We start from the raw sequence: 27,808 nt of genomic DNA, 5'->3' as shown, positions 1-27,808 counted from the left end.
ACTATGAAAATGGCTTTATAATGTAAATTACACATGCAAAAATTGTTAAGTGTTCATCATAAAGAAATGTATATATTTTTTATGTTAATGGCTTAAATTAATAAAAGAACCAAATAACCTTATATGAAACTCTACAAAGAATTACTATAGACAAATTAAATTATCTGAATGTGCAAAAAATTAATTTAAAATTAAGACTTCCTCTTTCCTCCATGGCCACAAGGGAAATCTAAAATTAACTGTAAATATTTATGAAAATACACAGTCTTCCAACATCTTATATATTCCTCCTGAAGATAAATATATTTTTAAGTGAGACTTTTTTTTTTTTTAATAAAGTCCATTATTTTTTGAAACACCATTGGAGGAAAATGCAGCCCTCAGCAAATTTTGCAACAGAATTAACTCAATAGCAGGATGGAAGTGGAACAACAGTGTTAAAAGAGTTGAGAATGAGTGGAGCAGGTGCTTCACAGAATCATAGAAATGTAGACTTGGAAGGGACTTCAAGAAGTCACCAACTGCAGCCCCCATGTAAACAAGACCATGCCTGATGGATGTTTGTCCAGCCTGCTCTTAAAAACTCTAGTGATGGGGATCCAACCACCACCCTTGGAAGCCTATTCCTGTGCTTAACTATCCTTATAGTTAAAAAGCTTTTCCTAATATCTAACCTAAATCTCCCTTGCTACAGATTAATCCTATTATTTCTTCTCCTACTTTCAATGGACAAGGAAAACAACTGATCATTGTCCTGTTTACAATAGCCCCTAACATATTTGAAGACTAATCAGATCCCTCCTCAGTCTTCTTTTCTCAAGACCAAACATGAACAGTTTTTTTTTAAACCTTTCTTCATAGGTCAAGTTTTTCTAAACCTTTTATCTCCATCTGGATTGTCTGTAATTTCTCCACATCTTTTCTAAAGTGGGGCACCCAGAATTGGAAACAGTACTCTAGCTGAAACCTCACCAGCACCAGTAGAGCAGGACAATAACCTCCTGTGTCTTACATACAACACTCCTGTTAATATATCACAGAATGATATTAGCCTTTTTGGAAATTGCATCACACTGTCGACTCATCCTCAATTTGTACTCCACTACAACCTAGAGATCCTTTTCAGTAGTATTAATATCTAGCCAATTATTCCCCATTGTAGCTGTGCATCTGATTTTTCCTTCATAAGTAAAGTACTTTGCAGTTGTTATTGAATTCAGGCCAATTTTCCAATTTGTCAAGGTCATTTTGAATTCTAATCCTGTCCTCCAAAAGTGCTTCCAACACCCCTTGGTTTGGTGTCACCTACCAATTTTATAAGCATACTCTTCACTCTGTTATCCAAGTCACTAATGAAAATACTGAGTAGTACCTGACCCAGGACAGACTCCTGCATGATCCCACTAGAGACGCCCTCCCATTTGACAATGAACCATTGATAATTACACTTAGTACAGTCTTTCAACCAGTTATTCACCCACTTTACAGTAATTTAATCTAAACTGAATTCCCTGGGTTGCTTATGAGAACATTGTGTGGGATGTGTCTAAAATCAAGATCTATCATGACTACTGCTTCCCCCCATCCACTAGGTCAATAACCAGAGACACAGGAAATTAGGTTGGTTTGGCATGATTTGTTCTTCACAGTTCCATGCTGGTTATTCCTCATAAACCTGTTATCCTCTAGGTATTTACAAACTGATTGTTTAATAATTTGTTCCAGTATCTTCCCAGGTAACAATAAGAAGTCCAAAGATCAGAGAAAACCATGAAGTGAGCAAGTAAAAATACTGAAGGGAATAAGATGATCAGTGCTAATGCAGGATGGTTGGGAGTACCAGAAGAGAGAACAATGGAGTTAGTGTTGCATAAACTTAGATGACATACTGCAAGATTCTCCGTTGAAAAGTACAACACATTAGCAGATTGAGGTAACTGCAAAAACAAATATAAATAATTAATTGTGAAGTTTTATTAGTGTTTATTTAAATTTTAAAAACTTACAAAACTGTATTCATACATTCCATTAAACCACTCCTTATGTATGGAATTAATCTGAATGGCTACTTGTGTTCAGCTCTTTAGAACCTCTCTTCAAGACTTATTTCTACCACTATGTCTGCAAGAAATTGTCCCACTAATAACTGTAACAGACAGGAAGAGAGGCAGTCAGACATAGCTGATATCTAAGAGAAAAAAAAAGATGCATACATTTTGATTGTACCCCTCTCCTCCACCTTTTGATCACAGTTTGCCTACTTAGACTGGAAGGTCTTTCAGGGACAAATTGTCTTTCAGTGTGTTTGGACAGCACCTAGAACATTGTGGGCACTATCAGAATACAAATGAAAGATGACAATAATATACAGGGTATGTCTACACTTCAAGCTGGGGTTGTAATTCCTAGCTCAAGCTAGTACACTAACAACAGAGTGAAACCACAGCAGCAGAAGTGGCAGGAAGGGCTAGCCGCCTCAAGTATGTACCGAACTGAGATGCCCAGAAAGTACTCCAGGCAACTGGCCCCTCCTGCCACTCATGTTGCTCCAGCTACACTCTGGTGATTTTAGTATGTTAGCTCGATCAGAATTAGCGCAAGAATGTCTCCTTGAGCTGGGAATCACATCCCCAACTCAAAGTGTATACATGCCCGCTGTTGTTATAGATTCCACCTTCCTCCACGTGTACAAGGACAATGCATCTAGCCAACAACTTAAAACATTATTTCTAGGGCTGTCAATTAATTGCAGTTAACTCATGCGATTAACTCAAACAAATAAACTGAGATTAAAAAATTAATCATGATTAATCACACTGTTAAACAATAGACTACCAAATGAAAGTTATTAAATATTTTTTGGATGTTTTTCTATATTTTCAAATATATTGATTTCTATTACAACACAGAGTACAAAGTGTACTCTGCTCACTTTATATTATTTTTTATTAAATATTTGCACTGTAAAAATAACAAACAGTATTTTTAATTCACCTCATACAAGTACTGTAGTGAAATCTCTTTATCGTGAAGTGCAACTTACAAATGTAGATTTTTTTTTGTTACATAACTGCACTCAAAAACAAAACAATGTAAAACTTTAGAGCATAAAACAGTGTTTCCCAAACTGGGGGTTCACGAAATGTTACAGGAGGTTCTCGGGGAAAAATTCCCTAATGGCGGACAGAGCTGTCCCTAGGAATCCCGAGTAGGATGGGACACTGAGGAGACTTAACCTTCAAGACTCCTTATAAGAAATGGAAAGGAAAGGGATATTTTTTGCTGTTTTTAAAATGAAATAGGCAGCTAGTATTGTTTTTTAAATTATGAAGAACAAGTTTAAGCTTTGCTGTAACGTGCGTTATTTGTCTGGACTGCTCAGTACCTGAATGCTTGTGTAGGAGGAACTCTTTGAGTTGGCTTCTTAAATACCTTCATGCTGTTTCACATCTGATACTCCTTGATGAAACATAGGAGCCTTGTCTTATAACAGGCTTATTCAAAGTGATACAAGCTACGAAAGTGAGATCTTGGAAGAGTGTTGCCATTTTCATAATGTAATAAACATACTGTGATGATAAATAATAATAATACATAGTGTGTAATAAACATGTCACAAAAACAAATTTTATATTTCCAAGATCACTGCTTTTATAATTTATACTCAGGTAAAGGAGAAAATCCCTGGAAATATTCATTTTTAAGAGAGTGTTCATGAGACTTGACATTTTCTTGAAAGGGGTTCACAGGTTATTAAAGTTTGGGAACCACTGGCCTAAAATTCCATTCAGTCCTACTTCTTGTTCAGCCAATTGCTAAGACAAACAAGTTTGTTTATATTTACGGGAGATATTGCTGACTGCTTCTTATTTACAGTGTCACCTGAAAGTGAGAACAGGCGTTCGCATGGCACTTTCATAGCTGGCATTGCAAGGTATTTACGTGCCAGATATGCCAAACATTCGTACACCTCTTCATGCTTCGACCACCATTCCAGAGAACATGCTGATGATGCTCATTTTTTTTTAATGTGTTAATTAAATTTGTGACTGAACTCCTTTGGGGAGAATTGCATGTCTCCTGTTCTGTTTTACCCACATTCTGCCATATATTTCACGTTATAGTCTCGGATGATGACCCAGCACGTGTTCATTTTAAGAACACTTTCACAGCAGCTTTCACAAAACGCAGAGAAGGTACCAATGTGAGATTTCTAAGTATAGATACAGCACTCAACCCAAAGTTTAAGAATCTGAATTCCAAAATCTGACAGGGACAAGGCATGGAGAATGCTTTCAGATGTCTAAAATAGCAACACTCTGATGCAGAAACTACAGAACCCAAAACACCAAAAAAAGAAAATCAACCTTCTGTTGGTGGCATCTGACTCAGATGATGAAAATGAACATGTGTCAGTCTGCTCTGCTTTGGATCATCATCAAGCAGAACCCATCATCAGCATGGATGCATTTCTTCTGGAATGGCGGCTGAAGCATTTGAATCTTTAGCACATCTTGCACGTAAATATTGTGCATTGCTGGCTACAACAGTGCCATGTGAAGGCCTGGCTGAAGTAGGACTGAGTGGACTTGTAGGTTCTAAAGTTTTACATTGTTTTATTTTTGAATGTGGTTATTTTGGTACATAATTCTACATTCCTAAGTTCAACTGTCAAGATAAAGAGATTGCACTACAATACTTGTATTAGATGAATTGAAATATACTATTTCTTTTGTTTTTTACAGTGCAAATATTTGTAATAAAAATAAATATAAAGTGAGCACTGTACACTTTGTATTGTGTTGTAATTGAAATCAATATATTTGAAAATATAGAAAACATCAAAAAATATTTAAATAAATGGTATTCTGTTATTAACAGTGCGATTAATCATGATTAGTTTTTTTAATCACTGGACAGCCCTAATTATTTCATACCATGTGTCAACAAAAAAGAGTGAAAAAAGAAAGAGAGAAGGCCAAGGACAATGGAGATGTTGATGCCCAGTGATTCAAGCAACCTCTATAATATATTTTAAAGATTAATTTAATGATTTAATCTTCCAAATGTCATAATGATCCTTACTGTCTTGTAACCTGTAGATTATCTGGGACCAAAAGAGCCATGATCAAAGCTTGGGTTAAAAGATTTTTTCCCTATACCTAAGGATTACATTTTTCATTAAACATGTTCTCTATTTAATCACTTCTTTTATAGATATCGATATTTCAGATGTGTTTCCTAGTGCATTAAACTAGGAGCTGGCATGGTTACAGATGACTTACTAGTTTAATTTCCTCAACACATTGTTCAAAAGTAAAATTAGAATCTAATTTCAGAACAAAACATATGGTCAGAAATTCCCTGGTGCAGTGAACTTTACTAACACAAATTGGTGCAAGTGCATTCTGTTGTTTTCTTGTTGAAATACTTTGCAATTAAAACTATAATTTATTTCTTACAGCATCATCAGTGAAAACAAAGTTGTAAAGTGATTAGTTAAGAATCTGTGGCCTGGTCTACACTACGTGTTTAAACCGGTTTAAGGAGCGTAAAACCGATTTAACGCCACACCCATCCACACTAAGAGGCCCTTTATATCGATATAAAGGGCTCTTTAAACCGGTTTCTGTACTCCTCCCTAACGAGAGGAGTAGCGCTAGTATCGGTATTACCATATCGGATTAGGGTTAGTGTGGCCGCAGATCGACGGTATTGGCCTCCGGGTGGTATCCCACAGTGCACCACTGACCGCTCTGGACAGCAATCTGAACTCGGATGCAGTGGCCAGGTAGAAAGGAATATTTCCTGTTTGCCCAGCGTGGAGCTCCGATCAGCACGTGTGGCGAGGCAGTTAAAAATCAAAATAAAGAAAGAGCTCCAGCATGGACCATGCGGATGTGATTGCTGTAAGGGCAGGCAAATCTGTTCTATCAGCGCTCCGTTACAGAAGACGAAATTCAAAATCATTTTTAAAAAATCTCCAGACAGACGCCATAGCAGGGACTCAGCTCACTGCTGCGTGACAAGCATAACGGAAAGCCAAAGAATCAAATGGACGCTCATGGCCTGGAGGACTCAAGCTATCCCACAGTTCTTGCAGTCTCCGAAAAGTATTTGCATTCTTGGCTGAGCTCCAAATGCTTCTAGGGTCAAACGCAGTGTCCGCGGTGGGTCAGGGCATAGCTCGGCAATTTACGCACCCCCCCACCCACCCCCAGAAGTGAAAGGGAAAACAATCCTCTCTTCACTCTTTTACATGTCACCCTATCTTTACTGAATGCTGCAGATAGACACGATGCTGCAGCACTCAACACCAACATCCTTGCTCCCCCCCTGCCATGGGTGGCTGATGGTGCAATAAGACTGATATCCATTGTCATCATCAGCCTATTGGCACATGGGGCAGTGCAAAAGGACTGGTAACCATGCCGACTAGCATCAGTTAGGTCGATCAAGGGTGCCTGCCCCTAATTTTTCCTGGTAGATGGTGCAATATGGCTGGTAACCGTCTTCATCATAGCAACAGGGGGCTGAGTTTCATCAGCCCCCACCCTTCATGTGTAAAGAAAAGATTCAGTTGCCCCTGGACTAGCAGTGGGATGCTGGGCTCCTCTCCTACACACTGCTTAATGTCCTGTCTGGACTATCATAGCAGCTGGAGGCTGCCTTCCACTCATTTCTCACTAACAAGTCACTGTGTCATCACACAAGTGGGGGGACAATGCTATGGTAGCCCAGGAAGGCTGGGGGAAGAACAGAATGAACAGGTGGGGTTGTTGCAGGAGCACCCCCTGTGAATAGCATACAGCTCATAATTTCTGCAGGATCTGACACAGAGCAGCTGTGCTCTCTGGTTATGATATACAGTGGTTCTCTAGTACACTTGCCCATATTCTAGGCAGACTGATTCTATTTTTAGATACCAAAAAGGAGGGATTGACTCAGGGAGTCATTCCCAATTTTGGCTTTTGCGCCCCTGGCTGATCTCAGCCAGGGGCACTTATGACAGCAGCAAATGGTGCAGTGCAAAAGGACTGGTAGCCACGATCATCTTATTACCAATTTATGGTATGGTAGATGGTGCAATATGGCTGGTAACCATCTCTGCTGTCATGCAAAAGCAAAAGCATGCTGCTGTGTAGCGCTGCTGAATCGCCTCTGTGAGCGGCATCTAGTACACATACGGTGACAGTCACAAAAGGCAAAACAGGCTCCATGATTGCCATGCTATGGCATCTGCCAGGGCAATCCAGGGAAAAAAGGCACAAAATGCTTGTCTGCCGTTGCTTTCCCAGCGGAAGGAGTGACTGACGACATTTACCCAGAACCACCCGCGACAATGATTTTTGCCCCATCAGGTACTGGGATCTCAACCCGGAAATTCCAAGAGGCGGGGGAGGCTGCGGGAACTATGGGATAGCTACGGAATAGCTACCCACAGTGCAATGCTCCAGAAATCGACGCTAGCCTCGGACCGTGGATGCACACCACCGATTTAATGTGTTTAGTGTGGCCGCGCACACTCGATTTTATACAATGTTTTGCTAAACCGGTTTATGTAAATTCGGAATAATCCCGTAGTGTAGACGTACCCTAAGAAGGGCTCATGTAGCTTATGCTCCACTTTCTCTCTTTTGTATTCTGTATCACAACAATAGATCTTCCACCACACTAGCATGCAGGCCTTACGAAATAGATTCAGATACAGATGGACTAGTGACATAACATCAATCAATCTTATCAAAAGTTTCACATCATTGTTTACTTTCAATACAGCTAAGTACAACTAATGAAAAAAATTGGTAGATCATCATACTCTTCACTCTATCCCCTCCTTTGTCTGTCTTGTCTACTTAGACCCTAAGCTCTTCTCCTCTCTATCCCCTTCTCCTCTCTTTGCACAGCATCTAACTCAATAGAGCCCTTAGGAATAACAAGAAGGAACAGGGGAAAAAATCTTTGTGCAAAATATTTTACTGTGTTGTTCCATACAATTTCAGAACCCCAATGTTTTGTTTTATTGTGACATTTTGAGATGACATTTTCTGAAGCATTTGAAAAATCAAATAGCACCTTTTTGCTCAAATATTAGCTTGCAAATTCGTAATATATGTCTGCTGTTTCTAGACGCAACATAGGCTGGTAAATGAATCAGGAACTTCCAAATTTTATTCTCATTTCTGCCAGAGTGGCCTTAATTATGCACACTAATTCACTGTAGTACTTTGCAAATGTTATTAGTAATGCCTCACAATGTTTGTTATGCTGTGTGTTGTAAGAAACTGAGGAGCAATTAAGCTCCTTTTCGAGTAAGATAGACAAGTAAGAGCCACGACCCAAATCACATGCAAGGTGGGTCAGAAACTGAGCTATTTGGTTGTAGGGGGGTTGCTGGGTATTGTTTGATGGAACTGTGTGCGAGACAGAAAAGTAGCAGAAACACCGCAGAAGAGACAGAAAGCCAACAACAACCAGCAAACCATTTGTAACATGACACAGAGAAAGATAAGAGAGAGCGCACACTCCTTGCGTAGAGTGTGGTTTGGAAAAAGAAGCTTAGAATATTGAGCAAGGAATCCATCTCGTGTTTGATTCCTACTGTGTTCAGGGAAACAGGACTCAGTACGTTCTTATAAATAAACAAGATTATCTAAAAAAAAATACATGACTATTATCAATTTCTCCTCCTAATTAAAATAGCCCAACAGACTCCAAATACTGGATAACTGTTTAGGTCAAAAGAAGTTGCAGTATCACTGCCCACATTTTGCAGTCTAAAAATCACACAGCAAGTCAGTCTCAGAACCAGGATTAGAACCCAGATATCCTGACTCCAAGTCTCAAATTTAATTACTTAGCCAAGTGGGATAATTTGGAGGGAATCTGTCTTAACAACTCATGAATCCTGTTTGATATTACGAAGTTATTATGAAAACAGATGTATCATGAAGCCCTTTTGTCAGTGTGTATCCACCACGAACAAAAAGGGTTGCATCACGTCTCTGCCAAACCAGGGACAAGGCAGGAGGCGGGAATTGAATACTTAGAACTCACTAACCATCTTTTCAAAGTAAAGTACCTGGAGACAGTGGGGCTGCTTGAGTTTGGAGAAGATACTTCCTCTTGCTGCCTGAAGGGAGGGTAAGAATGGAGAGCGGTGGAAAGTTATCAGAACAGGACAAAGACAGGCAAGCAAAGCAAAAAGGTTATAAAAAGGCTCACAGAGGAACACAATGGAAGTTTGAGCAGGAGTGAGGAAGTAATGTACCTGCAGGGGAAGGATCCTCCATCTCAAAGACGACCCAGACCCCAGCCCAAAGAACACTGCAATGGTGAGGAAATGTGCGTATGGGATTATTGCTTTTGTATAGATCTGTGTACATCTTCCTTGATTAAATAAAGAGCAATGATGTGTTAGAATTCTGTGAAGTGTCTGTGTTATACAGTTCTCCTACCACATGGTTCCTTGAAGAAGTAAATCAAAAGGTCTGGGTGGAGTTCTGGGGGAAGGTATATTTCAACTACAAGGGAATTCTGAGGAGCCAGCACTGAGCCCAGGGGCTAGGCAGCTTGGCCACAAGGTTATAGCTCTGAGAAGGGGGTGCTAAACAGAAAATGTGACTTGGGTCCACAAAACGTGGACAGTCCTGGGCTGAGTTCAGACTCCAGAGGCCTAAAACACATGGAATCCAGTGGTTCGGTTCCCTCCCAGCAGTCTGGGGAGCCACCGGCAGCAGGGAGCCTGACAAGATCTATGACACCAAGTCACTTGGAGACAATGAGAAGGTAAGTGACTTGCCTAAGGTCACTGACATACTGGACTAAGCAAAGACCTGGAAGTCAGGAGATCTGAATTCTAATCCTGGTTTTGAGACTTACGTTCTGTTGTACTTTGTGCAAGATACACGGGGTGATTTTCAAAAGATGGTATGTACCTGCACCTCCCACTGACTTCAGCAAATTTGCGGGTACTCAGCAGGTCTGTAAATCAGGCCATTAGCCTCTTGCTTTCAGGTGCTCTATCTGCAAAAGGAGATACTACTACTCAGCTACCTCAGAAATATACTGTAAAGATTAATGCTTCCATAAATGTTTGTATAGTACTTTGAGTTTATGAAGCACCTTGGAAATTTTATTATCAGATGCCTTGTACAGTCTGGAGGAGAAAAGAGCAATTGCAGAGGGAAAAGCAAACATCTCTCCCTTTAATCTAGCTTTGATGTCTTCCACCGAGCCCAGGGCTCTCCCACTCAGCAGATCAAAGGTAAACCTTTGGCTAGACCAGGGGTCTTAAACATGCAGCCCACGGAGCTATTTCCTGCTGCCAGCCATAGGCGCCACCTCCCCAACATCCCCTTCCTTCCCCCCTCCCACCCAGTGCACTGCATCCCTACTCCTCCACCTACCTCCCAGCGCTTCCCACTGCCAAACAGCTGTTTGGTGGTGCTTAGGACTTTCCAGGAGGGAGGAGGTGAAGAAGAGGTGGCGCCAGAGCGGGGATGAGGAGCATGAGTTGTATGCTATTCTAGCTTATGCATCATCAACAGAACTTTTGACTATGAGTCTAGTCCAACCCCCATTGAAGTCAATGACATTCTTTCCATTGATTTCAATGGGAGTTAGACAAGACCCTAAATTCCAGTTGAAGAATATAGTACTGGTGAAGAAGCATAAGTGAGAAAGAACACTGCTGGACTGAAATTAGAAGGTACGTTTGCAGACCTGTGTAAAGCAGTCCACTCACTGCAGGAGCACCTCCTTGTGGGTACTCCACCCTCTAAGGCCTCTTGTAAGAATCCCTAATCCAGGACAGAACCACAGGGTTTACTCTCCTCCTGACCTCCTCCTTGTATCTAGGTAACTCCCTTTCCCTCTAGGGAGTGCTTGCAGACCTCCCCCCTGCAGCCTCCTTCCTGCTGTCATTTCCTGGCTTTATCATCCTAGCCCAGGTCTTCTCCTCACTGGGCTTCATCTTGCATTAGTTCTTATCAATCTCTGGCTTCCAACATATAAGGTTAATTGGCTCTTTCTGGCCCACATTTACCCACTCAGGGCCTGTGTGGGATGGACACCCCATCACAGGCTGACAGAATTTTTTTTTAACTCATACAATTAACAAATTAACGCTGCCAGCTAAGTGGCCAAAAATGAAATGACTGTCAAAATTAGCACTGATTTTTCACATTACAGTTTTTAAAAAGTTAATGTATTAACTTTTAATAGCATACTATATTACTCTTCATTTTTTACTATACTTTTGTATTGTTGTATCAAAAGGTTTCAGTGATGCGGCCCTTGGGTCAATGTACTAGTCCTCATGTGGCCCTTGTGGTGATTTGAGTTTGAGATCCCTGGGCTAGATAAAGATGACAATCTTCCACTGTTCACAACATATGGCGCATATGATTTGAGGCCATGATTTCAGGTTAAATAAAGGAGCAGGTCTACCACTGATGTAGCATTTTCCTTGACTTCTGCAACAGACTATATTTTTCTATCTGTAAATTTCCAGAACTGTTTGTAAATCCTGGATTCTCTAGCAGACGGCTAGAATGCTCTTCTGTGACCTTCACTCATTGGATCTACTTGAGATTGGAGCAATAGTGCAATTCATGGTGCCTGCACCATCATTCAGCAAGATTTTGTCATGTTCGTGTTGGGTGAAACAGCAAGCAGTTGTGATAAAAAAAAAAGCCACGCTGTTTTAAAGTCATGTGATACAACATACGTTTTCAGCAACAGAGTGCATTTTATACTCCTGAGGGCATTCTGCGCCCCCCAAAAAAATCTTACACACAATATTTTAAAATTCTGCAAATTTTATTTGTCAGATAAATGTGGAGGCTCCAGCCTGGCACTGGGGAGCACAGGCCACTGGCTGCACAGAGGTGGGAGATCACTGTACAGCTGCCCCCGGGACATGGACTCAGTGGTGAGGCTGCACCCAACCCTGACACAGCGCAAGGACCGGGCCTGCCCCTCAAATACCCCTGGGCCCTGCCCCTCCATGCCAGTATGTGTGGGCAGGCAGGCTCAGCAAGGCAGGATCCAAGTGTGGAGGGGGTTAGTGTGGGGGGATCTACGTGGGGGTTGAGAGGGTTCTGTGGATGGCAAACTGTGTGTGGGCAGCTCAGTGAGGGGTATGGGTGTGGGCAGGATCTGGATGCACAGGGGCTTCTGGGTGCAAAGGTAATGGGACTCCGCAGGGTGGTCTAGGTGAAGGTGGTTGGGATTCAGCGGGGGGAAGGGTCTGGATGTGGGGGGATATAGCTCAGCAGGGGGTCTGGGTATGGGGGGCTTAGTGGGGTGGGGATCCAGATGCAGCTGGTTGCAGCTCGGTGGGGTGGGGATCCGGGTGTGGTGGCTCGTGCAGATGGTCCAGGTGCAGAGGGAGTGGGGCTCATATAGGGGGGTTCTCAGTGTGGGGGTTGAGGCTCAGTGGGAGGATCTGGGTATGAGGGGGTCTGGGCCGATGGGGGAGCAGGTCCCTGTACAAGGATCCCTCCCCCTGCAGCTGAGAAGTAATGGGTGCAGGAAATGGCATGCGGAGTTTGCAGAACTTCCTGCAGCTGAAGGAGATATCTGGGGGTGAGTCTAACCCAGCCCCAGATGCAGTGTAGGAGAAAAGGAAGTCCCATCTACCCCAGCCCAGCTGGAGACTAGCAGCAGAGCATGCTGCAGGGTAGGAGCCACCAGCCAGGTCTTCTCCAGTCCCACCCCCTGCTCCACACTGATTTACCTCTCTACCAGCTGGGGAGGGTCACATGACCACTCCTGTGGCTTCCATTTGCTTCCGTCAGAAAGTCATTTTTCTGTGGGGAAGCAAAGAAATCTGCGCAGGACATAAATTCTGCACATGCGCAGTGGCGCAGAATTCCCCCAGGAGTAAAAATTTTAGTAGTATTACAACACAAATATTTCAAGGTATTTAACTCAACAAATACATGACACATTATTAGAGTGGATTACAAAGATGCTACATAGATACAAAACTTCAGGGTACAATTTTCACACCATAGAAAGCTCATACATATCTACTGAGAAGGAACTAATCTGACTTCTTTAATGCTTCTATCCAGCCTCAGGATAGACTCTTAATGAATGGTAATTTCCCTATAGAAGTCATTGAAAATAAATAAATCACAACATCCTTAATATAAACAGCTTATTACCATATACTTTGGAGAAAACTGTTTTAAGATAAAAATAAATAAAAATCCAGGAACATTCATGCATAAAGGCTATATTTACAAAATATTATGTTTGTGACAGAAAACCACAAATGAAGTGAATTTCACAGTTAAGAGTGAAATATACCATATGTGCTACAAATATGACACAATACAATCCATTAGAAAGACATTAAGACATTCTTGTTCCTTGTACTGAAGGCATATGATTCATTTCACGTTAAATGCAAAATTCTATGCTTTCTATTGTGTTTGTTGCATTTTTTCTCCTGAAACTTAAAGCTCCTGTTAATTTTTTGTGCTTGAATTTCCTTGCTTAAAAAAAGTTTTGTGAAAGTTTATAGTAAACCCCACTGTCTGAAGGATGTTGTGCTGCAGTGAAGTCAGACAGCACTGACATTGCAGCTGGAACGGTTCCATTACTCCATCTATCACCATTCCACAGTACACAAGCCACTCTTCAGGCAGCCTCTCTGGCTGAATTTCTGCACTCCCATGGTCCGGGTTCATACTTTACAGAGTGCTTCATCTCTACAAGGTATACACTTTAGCTCTCATTGCATACACTTTCTTGCCAGCACCCATTTCCATAGCCATTGTTATAAGCACCCCAATAAAGTCTATCCCCCTAGTCCTTCACTTCCATTCCTCCGGAGTAGGGTATACACAAAACCCAATCCTCTCCCTGAGTCAGGTTGTTCATTCTGATTATTAGCGCATTGGTTTAAAATGTGTTTAGTAATAAGTTTACAGAAGAGTCTCCCCCGGTATTGTTCTTGTATTTGAAACTAAGCTTAGTCCTAATTAACTAAACTACATAACCTAGCCTCAGCAAAGTAGCTACCGGGGCTTGGAGATAAACATATTCATGGATTAAACTAAGTGGAAAATGGAAACCTCAGTGGGAGTACTTTACCAATATGCTATACCAGTATACTAGCTAGTACTCCTAATGTGGATGCAGCTACACCAGCAAAGCTGTACCAATACAGTAAAAACACCCTTCACGAGCAATGCATGAGAACATCAGTTTATTTCTGTGGAACACTGCACTAAGTGGGTCAGCCAGTAGCCTTTTAAGATACCTTCTGCCTGTTCAGGTCGGGTCATAAAACTTTCTTGTGAAAGATTTCCTGTTCTATACCAAAAAAAAAAAATTCACTTCCCCAGAACAATCCCAGTCTACCATATTTATCTACTCAGCATATAGGCTGTCAGACTGAGGTACCCAACACTGATGCCAACATCAGTCAGACTGAAGTCAGTGGAGACCTAAAAATGGACCTCATTCACTGACGTCAAAACCCCACATGACCGCTGGTGTCAAAGCACCTGATGCTGGGGAGATCAGAGTGGCTGGCATATAGGATGCAATCAGGACAAACTGATGGCAAGAGGCCAACTTCCTTTCCTGAGGAGCTCTCCTCACTTGCATCTGAAGAAGTGGGTATTCACCCACGAAAGCTCATGCTGCAAAACGTCTGTTAGTCTATAAGGTGCCACAGGACTCTTTGCTGCTTCTCCTGACTTTGCTACAATTCATAAATCACCTAAATATATAAGCATTGAAATGGATCACCAATCTCAACCCTGGAAACGGCTCCTGGGTCAACACACAAACTTAGACATTAACCTTCTGTTGATACAATACTCTTTTTCATATCATCTTCACTAAATGACATGGGTTCAAGAATGGGCTTAAACTATCATAAAAATGGCCACAAGTGCATCCTCTGTTACAGCTGCAGTAATTACCATTTTTTATTTTATCTATTGAAATAATTTACTTTAAAAGGTTTCCTTTAGCCTAATCATTGGGAATAAACTGGAATAATCTTGCTGCTTTGATAGGCTTGGAACACTTCACTGTATAGTTTTATACCACCGGATCAATTATTCTTATCAATTATCCTTCAAAGAAAATCCAATAATTCACTTTTTGAATTAAAAAAATAATGGAATCATGAGTAAATAGCTTACAAGAATGGAGCTGTGTAACACATTTATCTTTTAAGTAACATTTCTGTGGACTAAGAAAAGCTAGCATTGAAAAATGTAAAATACATACCCAAACAAGTGGTTTGGGGTGGGGGTGGGGGTGGGGGTGGGAGGAGAGAGAGTTGTGGGTTGTTTTTTTTTGTTTGTTTGTTTTTTACTGGACCTAGGACTTGCCGCTCAAAACTGAAAATACTATAGTATTTACTAAACATGATACTGAATTTAATGAAGTCCACATGGCTGTGCATGCACATTAAGAGATTTTGATGGCAAAAACCTACTTTTTTTCCCACTTAAAAGATTAGAAAGCCAATTTACTAAACAATTATATTTACATTATCTCAATTTCAGCAACTGTAATTTCAATCATATTTAACCAGTTTGTAAGATACAAAAATCCATTAGACCACCATATCACGTAAATTTATAATTTAAGTTTTCTTTTCACTTTTAAAAAAAATACTCACTGCTTCAATTTTGTATTATTGTGGCCTCCCTTCAGCAAGCTTCTGTACATCTAATCCCTATTAATGATAAATATCTACAATGATAAATACTTACCTATTGTATCTACAAAATACCAATATTTACTAGTTTCCTCAGATCAGGGTATTACTAAAGTATTACAGCAGATAAATTGTAATACAGTTGAACCCTGTTATGTCGCCGGCCTAGGGGTTTGCCAAAAAGCGTCGAGATAACCGATGATCGAGATAAACCCCTATCCACCCCCCCACCCCTGAACTCCCCTGCTCTCTCTCCAACACCCCCTCCCTGCCCATAGGCGGCAGGTTTGTATAATTTTTGGTGGGGCCCAAAATGGTGGTGCCCCCCCGCTCCCGCCCTGTAAGCCGATATAAAATGAAGCTACAACGCGTCAGTGCCACAAGATTACAAGGGTCAATTAAAAGTGGAAAGTCAGAAGCAGCACTTGCCTACTTCAATATACAGTATTATATTTTGTTGCATCTGTTGTGATGAAGTGGGAATGTTCTTAATATTTTCTCTGAATACTGTGTGGGTGCCTCAGTTTCCCCTGCAAGATGCCAACTGAAGGTGTTGGGGACAAAGAGATCAGGTGGCCTCCTTGTCCAGAAGAGACACAGAGGCCAGAGGAGGGAGTGTCAGTTTGGAGCTGGCTGGGGAAATTGGGAGAGACCCAGAACTTGGTTCTGGGCTCCCCACCCCCCAAGATGGACCTGACAGAGGGGTTCTGTTTTCTGTACCAACAAGCTCTGTTTAAACTGTGTTCCCATCATCTAATAAACCTTCTGTTTTACTGTCTGGCTGAGAGTCACATCTGACTGCAGAGTTGGGGTGCAGCGACCTCTGGTTGCTCCAGGACCAGCCTGGGCAGACTCACTTTGGAAAGTGCATGACGTGGAAGGGCATGCTGAATGCTCCGAGGTCAGACCCAGGAAGGTGTAAGCTTCTTGCCCTGGAGACAGTATGCTCCGAGAGAGGAGGCTCCCCCAGAGTCCTGACTGGCTTTGTATGGAGTTGTTCCAAAGCATCACAGCATTCCCTTCCACACCGTGCACTTCCCAGAAGTCCGCACAGGCACTGACACTCCCTCCTCCGGCCTTTGTCTCTTTTCCAGGCATTAGGAGGCCACCTGATCTCTCTGTTCTCCAACACCTTCAGTTGGCACCTTGCAGGGGAAACTGATTTGGGAGAAATGAAGTAAAAGCTGCCCAAACCGAGCTTGAGCACTCCTGAATTTTGAGGTGTTCAAATCTGGAAGGCAGGTGCTGGGGGTGGGAGAGGGCTGTGGGCTCCATGGGGGAGCATGGCAGCAACTGTCTGGAGCTGCATGGAGCCAGATACGCTGGTCTGAGTGGCACAGTAAGCGGTTTGGGGGTTGGAGAAGAGGTAGGGAGTTCCGGGGGGCAGTCAAGGGACAAGGAGCAGGGGGAGTTGGATGGGGCAGAGGTTCAAAGGGGCAGTCAGGGGTCAGGCAGCAATTGCATAGGCATGGGAGTCTAAGAGGTTTATCAGGGGACAGGTAGGGGGTGCGGTCCTGGGGGGGGGAAGTTGGGTGGGGTCTCAGGAGGGGGCAGTTGGGGACAAGGAGAAGGGAGGCTTAGATAGGGGCTGAGGTCCCAAGGGGCAGTTAGGGGCAGGGGTCTCGGGAGGGGGTAATCGGGGAACAAGGACCAGTGGGGCTTAGATAAGGGGTGGAGGTTCTGGGGGGCAGTTGGGGCAGAGGTCTGGGGAGGGGGCAATCAGCGGACAGAGGCTGGGATTCAAAGGGCTCTGGGCTGCTGGCAGCCGCGGGGATCCCAGAGCCCTTTAAATCCCAGCCCCGGCTGGGAGTCAGAGGACTCTGGGCTGCCTGCAACCGCGGGGAGCCCAGAGCCTTTTAAATCCCAGCCGGGCCGGGAATCAGAGAGCTCTGGGCTGCCCGCCGCGGCGGGGAGCTCAGAGGCTTTTAAATCCCAGCCGCGGCCGGGAATCAGAGGGCTCTGCGCTGCCCGCTGCGGCGGGGAGCCCAGAGCCCTTTAAATCTCAGCCGCGGCAGGGATTTAAAGGGCTCTGGGCTGCCTGCAACCGCGGGGAGCGCAGAGCCTTTTAAATCCCAGCCGCGGGCCGGGAATCAGAGGGCTCTGGGCTCCCCGCCGCGGCGGGCAGCCCAGAGCCTTTTAAATCTCAGCCGCGGCCGGGAATCAGAGGGCTCTGGGCTGCCTGCAACCGCGGGGAGCCCAGAGCCTTTTAAATCCCAGCCGCGGCCGGGAATCAGAGGGCTCTGGGCTTCCCGCCGCGGCCGGCAGCCCAGAGCCTTTTAAATCTCAGCCGCGGCTGGGATTTAAAGGGCTCTGGGCTGCCTGCAACCGCGGGGAGCCCAGAGCCTTTTAAATCCCAGCCGCAGCCGGGAATCAGAGGGCTCTGGGCTGTCTGCTGCGGCGGGCAGCCCAGAGCCTTTTAAATCCCAGCCGCGGCCGGGAATCAGAGGGCTCTGGGCTTCCCGCCGCGGCGGGGAGCCCAGAGCCCTTTAAATCCCAGCCGCGGCCGGGAATCAGAGGGCTCTGGGCTGTCTGCTGCGGCGGGCAGCCCAGAGCCTTTTAAATCCCAGCCGCGGCCGGGAATCAGAGGGCTCTGGGCTCCCCGCCGCGGCAGGCAGCCCAGAGCCTTTTAAATCCCAGCCGCGGCCGGGAATCAGAGGGCTCTGGGCTCCCCGCCACGGCGGGCAGCCCAGAGCCTTTTAAATCCCAGCCGCGTCCGGGAATCAGAGGGCTCTGGCCCCCCCGCCGCGGCGGGCAGCCCAGAGGCTTTTAAATCCCAGCCGCGGCTGGGAATCAGAGAGCTCTGGGCTCCCCGCTGCGGCAGGCAGCCCAGAGCCTTTTAAATCCCAGCCGCCGCCGGGAATCAGAGGGCTCTGGGCTCCCCGCCGCGGCCGGCAGCCCAGAGCCTTTTAAATCCCAGCCGCCGCTGGGAATCAGAGGGCTCTGGGCTCCCCGCCGCGGCAGGCAGCCCAGAGCCCTCTGATTCTCTGGCGCGCTGGGATTTAAAAGGCTCTGCTGTCTGTGAATATTCCTGGGGCTAAAGCCCCAGGAGCCCATATAAGTCGGCGCCCATGTCCCTGCCCCCTTACCGCGGTGCCTGCACGTGGCTGGATCCGGCAAAGCGGGACGGGGAAGCGGGGCCGGGCGGCCGTGGACGGGGACCCGGAGCCGGGCAGCCAAAGAAGCGGGACCCGGTAAGCGGGCCGGGCGGCAGGCGAAGCGGGACCGGGTAAGCGGGGCCGGGCGGCAGGCGAAGCGGGGACCGGGTAAGCGGGGCCGGGCGGGCGGGCGGGCGGCAGGCGAAGCGGGGACCGGGTAAGCAGGGCCGGGCGGGGACCGGGGAAGCGGGGCCGGGCGGGGACCGGGGAAGCGGGGCCGGGCGGGCGGGCGGCGAAGCGGGGACCGGGGAAGTGGGGCCGGGCGGGCGGGTACGCGGGGAACCGCGGGGCTGGGGACGCGGGGCTGGGGAGCCGGGGAGCAGGCGGCCGGGGACGCGGGGAGCCAGGCGTCTGGGGAACAGCGCGGCTGGGGAGCCGGGGAGCGGGCGGCTGGGGACACGGTGGGTCGGGGACGCGGGGAGCCGGGCGGCTGTGGAACCGCGCGGCTGGGGAGCCGGGGCCAGGGCAGGAGTCGCGTGGCCAGGGAGGGATGCGGCAGGAGCCGGGCAGGGCCGCCGCCGGAGTTACAGTCGAACCCATTTATCTCGACCTCGGTTAGTGGCAAATTCGGCGCTCTTCTGTGCTCGAGATATTAGGGTTCGGCGAGATTAAAGAATCGACATAACCGATGAGAAACCGATAAGACAAAGAGGGAGTTTGGCGGTTCCACTTCTAAAACGTCGACTTAATAGGATTGGCAAGTTAACCGAGGTCGAGATAAATGGGTTCGACTGTACTGCTACATTTGTGACTTAAAACATCTTCTTTGGTATCCTTTACCCAAATGTCAATCCACTTAGTGAGCCAAATCACCTAATAACCCAAATTCAGCTCTGGCCAACTGGTGTTGCACCCGCTTATACAAACATTTGAACTTGGTCCTACGTGCTTTACAAACTCCTTCTTATTCACAGGTAAAAAAACTCTGCAATAAGTTTGAGAAAGTGAACATGCAAACCACACTGGAACCATTCTCTCATTACTATAGGATTGTACAAAACAAACCCAAATGTTTATTGTTTGTGTTACCTTAAATATCTTTGATATTATTTTAAGCATCTTGTTCAATTATGTAAGATTAGATTGTCTGCCATTCAGCTGAAGTTATTTTTCCCCTTACCGTATGTTTTTCCCCTTATTTATGGTTTTTGTTGGTTTGTTTGTTTGAAAAGGTCCCATTTTCTATTTCCAGCAGCTGCCTTCTCTTTTTGGTTGAATGACTGCAGCACGGAAAACAGACTAAAAAGAGTGGGATTGTTTATCATGGAAAGGGGACGAATAAGAGGGAATACGTTAAAAGAAAAGAATGAATTGTGTAGAGAAATTACACTGGGAACATCTGTTCTTCTCATCGCATAACACAGCAACAAGACAATATTAAATGAAACTAAAAGGTGGCAAATTCAAAGCCAATAAAAACAACAGCTTTTCAAAAAATCTGCAATTAGGCTTTGGAAGTCATTCCCAACCAAATCACTGAGACCAAGAATTTAGCAAGATTGAAAAAGAGATAGTACATGTCTATGGATAAAGAAGATCCAGTTATAATTAGTAACACAACATTTTAGAAAGGATATCAACCTCATGCTTCTTGGTTTAAACTAATCTCAATTTAGATATTAGGATGAAATTTAGTGTGTGTGTGTGTGGGGGGGGTGCAATTTGCCTGCTGCAGCATCCTTACACCTTCCTCCTTTGTAAGAGACTGAATACTGGATTAGATGGACCTCTGGTCTCCTCCAGTATAGTGATTTTTATTTGCCTATGCAGTTGCTTGTCCCTTTTCTCCACCACATATGTCTAGGTGAAAAGAGCAGGTGAGGAACCAGTAAGTGTATTATGCTAGTGCTGTAGTCAAAGGAAAAAATGTGGAAGAAGCTGGGGAATTAAAGGCTCCTTCCTCTAATCCTCCTGTACTCTTTAAGAAATGACAAGATGGCAGCATAATACTCATTATTTATTCTTTGTACTGTAATGCTGAAAGACTCGTCATCAGCATCAAACTTGGGACCTCTGAAGCTTGGTGTACAAGCCTCTACAGCACGAGCTAAAAACCACATGACTCTTAGCCAAGGCTGTAGCAGACTTATCAATCTCTAGCTGGGCTAGGTGCCACTAGAGGGGGACTGAGCACCACACCAACCAGGCACGGGTTACGGAAGCACATAGAGATCACCATCACATCAGGGCTCCATGGGTCTATTGTGCTAGCAGGCTCTGTACAAACATAAGAAATGACAGTCCATGACCCCCAAAAGCTTACAATCTATTCTAAGAGACAAGAAAATATGTAACTGATGGGGACACAAACACAGGGGCAGGGGAGGGAGGACAAGGAAACAACATATTGTGTTAGAACACTGGTAGATCAGCTATGTGGTCAATTTACATATGTAGTAAGTAAATCGGTATCAACAATCAGTTTCTCTCTCTCTCTCCAGAGTCTTTGAAGGATGAGAGTTGTGGGGGAGGAGCAGGGAAGAGAAGAAGGGAAGAAGTGTTCCTTAAACCTAGGCAGACTCCCAGCAGAAACTATAATTCTGCCCAATGCTGCCTCAATGCTTCTCTGGTCTTCCAAGTCATGTGAGCAGTGCCCTCCAAACCCCGGCCTCAACAGAAAAAAAGACTGAGAATAGGAAATAAAATTTAAATCAAAGTGGCAGATGTAAAAAAAACCCTGATTGTAAAATCATGTGTTTTTCTTAGCTAGGAAGGTGTAATTTAACCAAAAGGATGTGATATCCATATATTAAAATGCAAAGTTGTATATCTTTGCCACACCCGGCTACTGCACAAAAACACACAGATGTGTTCTAGTCCATACAGTAAAGTGAAGGCTGAAATTTTTCATATATAATAAGTTACAGAGCCAATTTAATTCTTTTTCAGGGCAAAGTTTTCCAAACTATTTTTATACAGAAAGTTTAAACTGTGACATTTAAGTTACCAAAAAGTGTTACATAAAAAATACTCATTATCATAGAAATACTTGCCAAGTTCATTCACGTTCATCCGTTCTACATTTCAGAGCATTATTGAAATTAGCAAAAAGAGTTCAAAATTTATGCTGACAGAATTTCGGAATTTATTTCAAGAATGTAAGTTTAATTTTGACCTTTACAAACTAGGTGATCAAAGTGAAGCAACATGAAGGACTAGAGAAATGGTTTGATTATCCATCTGTGAAGAAGAAAGTTATTCATTCACAGATGATCTCTCTGCACCTTGTACTAACACATATTCATTATGATTATCTTCTTCATTAAGTAAAGTGGTGTTAGGAGCTTCATTTGACACTACAGCTTGTAAAGACTCTGCTTCATTTTTGACAGGCAGCTCAGTTTCCCTAGCTTTGAGAATGTCACATTTGCACACTGGGCATGTTCTGTGTTTCAGCAGCCAAGGGTCAATGCACTTCCTATGGAAAATATGGCTGCATCTTAAAATGCGCACTACGTCTTTCGGCGTGTATACTTCCAGACACACTACACAGTTCTCTCCATCTGTATCAGCTTCCTTGTCACCCTCTTTTAATATGCGAAGCTCAAGTTGACCAATAGCTTTCTCGACATCTGTTAATTGTCGGCATCTCCTGATCTGAGTTCTTGCTATCCTTAGCCTTCCAGCACAGTAAAAGGTAAAATAGGCCACCGTGACCAGTGTGCAGACGAGAAGGGACCCCCAGTAATGATTCATCCAGGAACCATAGTGTTTTCCTACTTCTATTCCTATTATTACTTGGATGCCATTCTGTATCAAGTGTAAAATGTCCGCGCCTTTCAGATTGCCAATCATAATTGCAACAATATCTTCTGAACCCAGGTAAATCATAGGAAATACTCCATTGCCTGTGCCTGCATGGTTATAGATAATCACGCCAACTGCTCCCCTCTCTGCTGCCACATTTATTTTCTTTGTGAAGGTACAGTGTCCCCTGATAATGAGGGCTATCCAGGTTTCAGAGTTTACAGGCCTGCTGAAGTTTGTTAAGGGGTTGCAGGCAATTTGGTTCAGTCCCTCTGGTGGCACCACCACTCCAGACACCTTCTTTAATGGGGAGTTTTTTCCAAATACTCCATTGTCAGCCCGCTTCCATACCGTCTTGTTCCCTATTTGAAACGATATGTTCAGATGAGCAACCCAAAAGGCATTGGCTTGGGAGACGTGCAGACTCAGCACCAGAAAGACACCAAGACACAGCAACCAGGACAATTTGTCCCCTCTTCTCCAAGCACTAGTCCCAAGCAACTTCATTCCTTTCTCAGCCAAACAATTACATAACCAGTAAAACAAAACAAAATGATCATAATTAAGAACAGTTAACTGAAGAGAATAAAACATTAAACGCCTGTAAAAACAGAATAAGTTCCACTGGTCTCCTGCATTTTGATAGCCTGCTAGTGTGTTTCTTACAAACAGAAGAAGAAAAATATAGCTTTAAAAAAAAAGTTAAAAGGCTCATTTCAAAATAGTCATAAACAGCTCATTGTTGGGTAATGGGATTGTGACATCACATGCTCATGAGCCAATGTATTAACAAGGACTAACTCATTTGCATACCTGTAATTGTACTTGCTAAAAAAACCTAAAGTACTGACTTAGTTTTCTCTATATTACTCTATGAAAAATGTATTTTCACAGCCAGCATTCTGTGGTGGTGAACTAAACCCTCTGCTTCAGCACACAGACTTTTGATATCCCCAAAACAACCATACTTAGTGTAAAACAATCTTATTTTTGCTAGTTGGAATTTTTGCCATCTAGATTCATTACATTACAATACAGGGTTATACTTTGTAATCAATACACTATTGTATATGCATACTTTTGATATACTATTGCCCTTTTTTAAAAAAAACTGAAAAAATAAAACTTACAACCTTGAGCACTGATGTACCAACAAGAAATGTTTAAAGCTGTTTTTAATCTTGTACTTTTTCCTTCCAAAATCTTCAATGAGCAAGTTTCACAGTAAACTACCCCCTGCCCAGCTTCTAGTGATATTCCTCATCCCCCTCTCAAATATTTGAAAAATATATATCCCATTTTACTACATTACACTTACACACCCACACCCTCACTCAATTGTCTTACAACGTAAGGGTCAAACACTATTTACCATTCACCTGAGATGTCCCTCAGACAGATGTCCCTATGCTCACTCTTTTTACAATATCATGATAAATTTTGTTTAAAAAGTATGCCTTGTCAGGTATCATTTGAAAATTCAGTTTGCTGAGCGTTATTGTCCTGGTAAAATACGTATGGCAACATTACATTACATAATGTAAATTTACAAAATTCTACTGTACGACACTGTTGATACATGTTCAAAGTTTAGAAAAATCAGACACAAACCAGTTCCCTGGAGACAAAAGGCAAACCAAAGCCACAGCCATGTGTCAACAAAATAAAACGGTCTATCACCTGATTAAGAGACCATTCTTTGGCAGGAAAAAGGGTGTGAGCACTGGCGGCACGTGAACCACCAGCTGGAGGAGGCTAGCCCCCAACCCCACCCTGTCCACCCCAGGCCCCATCTCTTCTGCCCCCTCTCGAGCCCAGAGCTTCCCCCCCACAGCGGCCACTGGCTCAGTCCCACCCCAGGCTAGCCTCTCAGTCCCAAATGAGTGCCGGGAAGGTGAGCGGCGAACGGCCCCAGCCTCCCCACCCCTGGAGCGCAGAAGGGAGGGCAGCCACAGCCTCCCCCGCCCCGAAGCGCCGGGAAGGTGGAGGACTGGAGCTGCACGCAGAGGTTAGGGCCATGCCTGGCTGTTTGGGGAGGCACAGCCTCCCCTCAGCCTATGCAACCCGCCGCCCATTTGTGTGAGAGAAATCTACATTTTGGCAAAGGAATACCTGGAGGTTCCCGTCCTCACAAATTTCTGTCTCCTGAACCTTAGCCAGACATTATTTTCAAAGAAAAAGAGTACTATAAGAAAAAAGAAGAGATCTCCCTCTTAGGACCGTGTTTACGTAATCACTTAAGAGGTCTGTGACTTGCTCTACCATCCTCTCATGTCAGGAATGTGCTTACTTGGTAAGATGATATTTAGTGTTAGTATTCCGACAAGGCCTACTTTGGTTCTCAGCCTTACTTTGATTCATACTGTTAGCCCTGCCTAGGATTACAGCAAGCTCTACAGTTGTAGGCCACTAACTAGATTCTAGCAGTAAAACAGAAGTATATTTCCCTAGTTGGAGGTGGGTATCAACTTAATCCAGTAACAGGAACAAGGTGAGCTTTTCTTGAAATGAGACAGACCTATGTTTATGCGATGGGTTTATACAGCTCTTAGTTGAGATAAACAATTGTATGTGGGCTAAATAAAAAAATCTAGTACATTACTACGGGTCCTTTAAAATTCAACTAAAGACCTGTTTACTTTAACTGAAATACATTTCCAATAGGGACCTCCAGTGCAGACCAAGAGGAGACTAAAATTTATCTGAGCATTTTAAATGTAAATGTTCTTTTAATAACTGCAGGATAGTGGAGAAGAACAAAAGCGTATCTGTGTAATGAGAGTTCAGCTTAATATTTTGAAATCAAAAGTGTTTTTCTCCTATGTAATGAATTGCTTAGAAGATTTTTTTTTAAATAGCAAAACTAACAATGTTTCATAAAGACCCAACCCTACAAACACTATTATTCAGGTGATTTCAAAGGCGCTACTCAAGAGAGTTAAGGGCTTCTTACCCAAGTAAGGGTTTTCAGGACTGGATCCATAACGCTGCAGAAAAGATAATACCTTTTTAATTTTAGAGAGGTTAAATTAATAAATCAGCATTTCCACAAGTTGCACACTTCATTCACAATTTTGTTAATTGTGCATATACCCAAAATTAAGTGAAGAAAATTAAACTATGGCTGGCAGATTTCTAAACACAAAAAATTGTGTTGCTTAAATAAAATCCCAAACTTTTCTGAACAAACATGAGTTTTAAATCCTCTCCTTCAAAAGTTGCATTGTCAAGGTTATGAAAGATAACCAAAGTCACAGAACTGGATCATAATTCTCTAAGGAAGCATGTTCTTAGTCCACAAATTTATCTGGCCTCTTACTAGAGCATATTCAAAATGGCTATTGTATTCTCATCAAGAATAGCAGTGCTATGAGTCTTTCAAAATTAGAGATTTTAAAGGCTTAATTCATTTCCTTCAATTCATTTTTAAGATGTCACAGTTCCACACTGGGCATGTTTTATGCTTTTACAGCCAGAATTCAAAGCATTTCTTGTGGAATAACTGCTTGCACGTTAAACTATGAACTCACTCTCTGGGCTTGTGTGCTTCTAAGCATACAACACAGCTCTCTCCCTCTGAATCAACGTCCATGTTTCCCTTTTTAAAATCTGTGCAACTGAAGATGTCCCTTAACTATGTGACTGAAAAAAGTACACACAAAAATACTTAATCCAGGAGTGCTTTGTTCCCACTTCTCAGTTACCTGGATACACTTGTGAATCGAGTACAACATTTGTTTTCCTTTCAGTCATCAGATTGCCAATCATGATTGCAACAATATCTTCTGCACTCTGAGGAGACATATTAAACACTCTGTTGCTTATGCCTGATGTATTGTAGGTGACACCATTCTCCACAGTCATCTTTATTTTGTCTTTAACAGCACAAACTTCCTGCACAAGGAAGGCTAACTGGGAGCCAGAATTTACTAGCTTTCTAAAATCCATCCAGCAGCTGCACGTCTTGGCATTTTTTCCTTCTGGTGGTACCCAGCATTCCAGTCACTTTTTCCAAAGGGGAGTTCTTTAGAAACAAAGCCTGTTGCAAAATCTGACAGTCCAATTCCCCTCCAGAGATGTTATGTTCATGCAGGCAACAGAAGTTCTAATGGCTTGAGGCCCAAGCTGGCTAAACAGCAGGAAAAATCATTTAATGCCAGCCAGGATGATGCATTCTCTCTTTCCCAAATACCACTCACAAGCAGTTTCATTCCTTCCTTTACCAAGTAACTACAGAATTGACCAAATAAAAAATAGAAAATAAAAAAACAAACAAAAATCAGTCTTGCATATCAGGGAGAAATTAGCTGATAAAAATAAAGGAAAGAGGAGACCACAGGAAGCCAGTGGGAATAGTGTCTCTACATTTAGATATTTTGTGAGGTTCCAGTTCTTAAAGAGAAAAAGAAACAAGAAAAACTGAGATCAGCATATATATTTTTTTTTAATCTGAAAAGTTTAATATTTGGAGGTAGGATTGTGACATCTCAGGCTACAATGCCAAACAGTGGGCTAATTCATTGCATATTCCAATCCTATTGGCTAATGGTATGGAAATATTTTATGGCTTTTAACACAATAAATGAAGTCTGATTTCATAGCTACACAGTCCACAAATTATTACAATTTAGCTGTGAAAAGAAAGGCTACATAAAAGTAACTAAAGATCTGAGTAACTTGCCAGTGCATGTCCATGCTTTTCTATCTAACAATTGCCTCTTGCTATCAGAGATGTATTATCTATACAGGTACCGGTACTTACAAAGGTTCAAATTTGGGGTGAAAGATTTGGCTATATAAAGCAAATCTAGAGAGCTAGAAGCACTGCAGTGTTGCCAGATCCAAAAGACCTAAATACTAAAAGCACCTAGCCCAATTTGGAGCGCCTAGCAGTAGTTATTTTCTGTCCTATTTTAATGAGGTTACTCACCCTGTGCAGTAACTGAGGTTCTTCAAGATGGTTGTCCCTGTGGGTGCTCCACTTTAGGTATCTTGGCACCCAGCGCTTATAATCAGAGATTTGTAGTAGCAGTGTGCTCCAAGCGGCTACCTAGCATACGCAGCCAACCAGCTCCCAGTTCCTTCTCTATCCAAGAGGATCAGCATGGAACTCCAAAGTAGAGGAGATAGGGGGGCAGTGGAGCACCCACAGGGACAACCCTCTCGATGAACCTCAGTTACTGCACTGAGTGAGTAACCTCCTCTTCTT

At 43.5% G+C, this 27,808-nt stretch overlaps 2 protein-coding genes across 14 annotated transcripts in view; both read right to left on the bottom strand.

Moving 5' to 3' along the window:
* The window catches only part of CADPS2 (calcium dependent secretion activator 2), a 548,645-nt gene that overhangs the window by 376,263 nt on the left and 144,574 nt on the right, over positions 1 to 27,808 (bottom strand). The gene's annotated exons all lie outside the window — the stretch shown is intronic.
* On the bottom strand, positions 21,911 to 23,285 carry LOC123377987 (RING finger protein 148-like). The gene has a single exon (XM_045031415.1). It carries the CDS (start codon positions 23,191 to 23,193, stop codon positions 22,048 to 22,050), a length of 1,146 nt encoding a protein of 381 aa, XP_044887350.1. The 5' UTR covers positions 23,194 to 23,285; the 3' UTR covers positions 21,911 to 22,047.

This window comes from Mauremys mutica, chromosome 1 (genome assembly GCF_020497125.1).
Source record: "Mauremys mutica isolate MM-2020 ecotype Southern chromosome 1, ASM2049712v1, whole genome shotgun sequence".
NCBI classification, from domain to species: Eukaryota; Metazoa; Chordata; order Testudines; family Geoemydidae; genus Mauremys; species Mauremys mutica.
The sequence above is the reverse complement of the archived record's forward strand: the minus strand, read 5'-3'. Positions and strand labels throughout refer to the sequence as shown.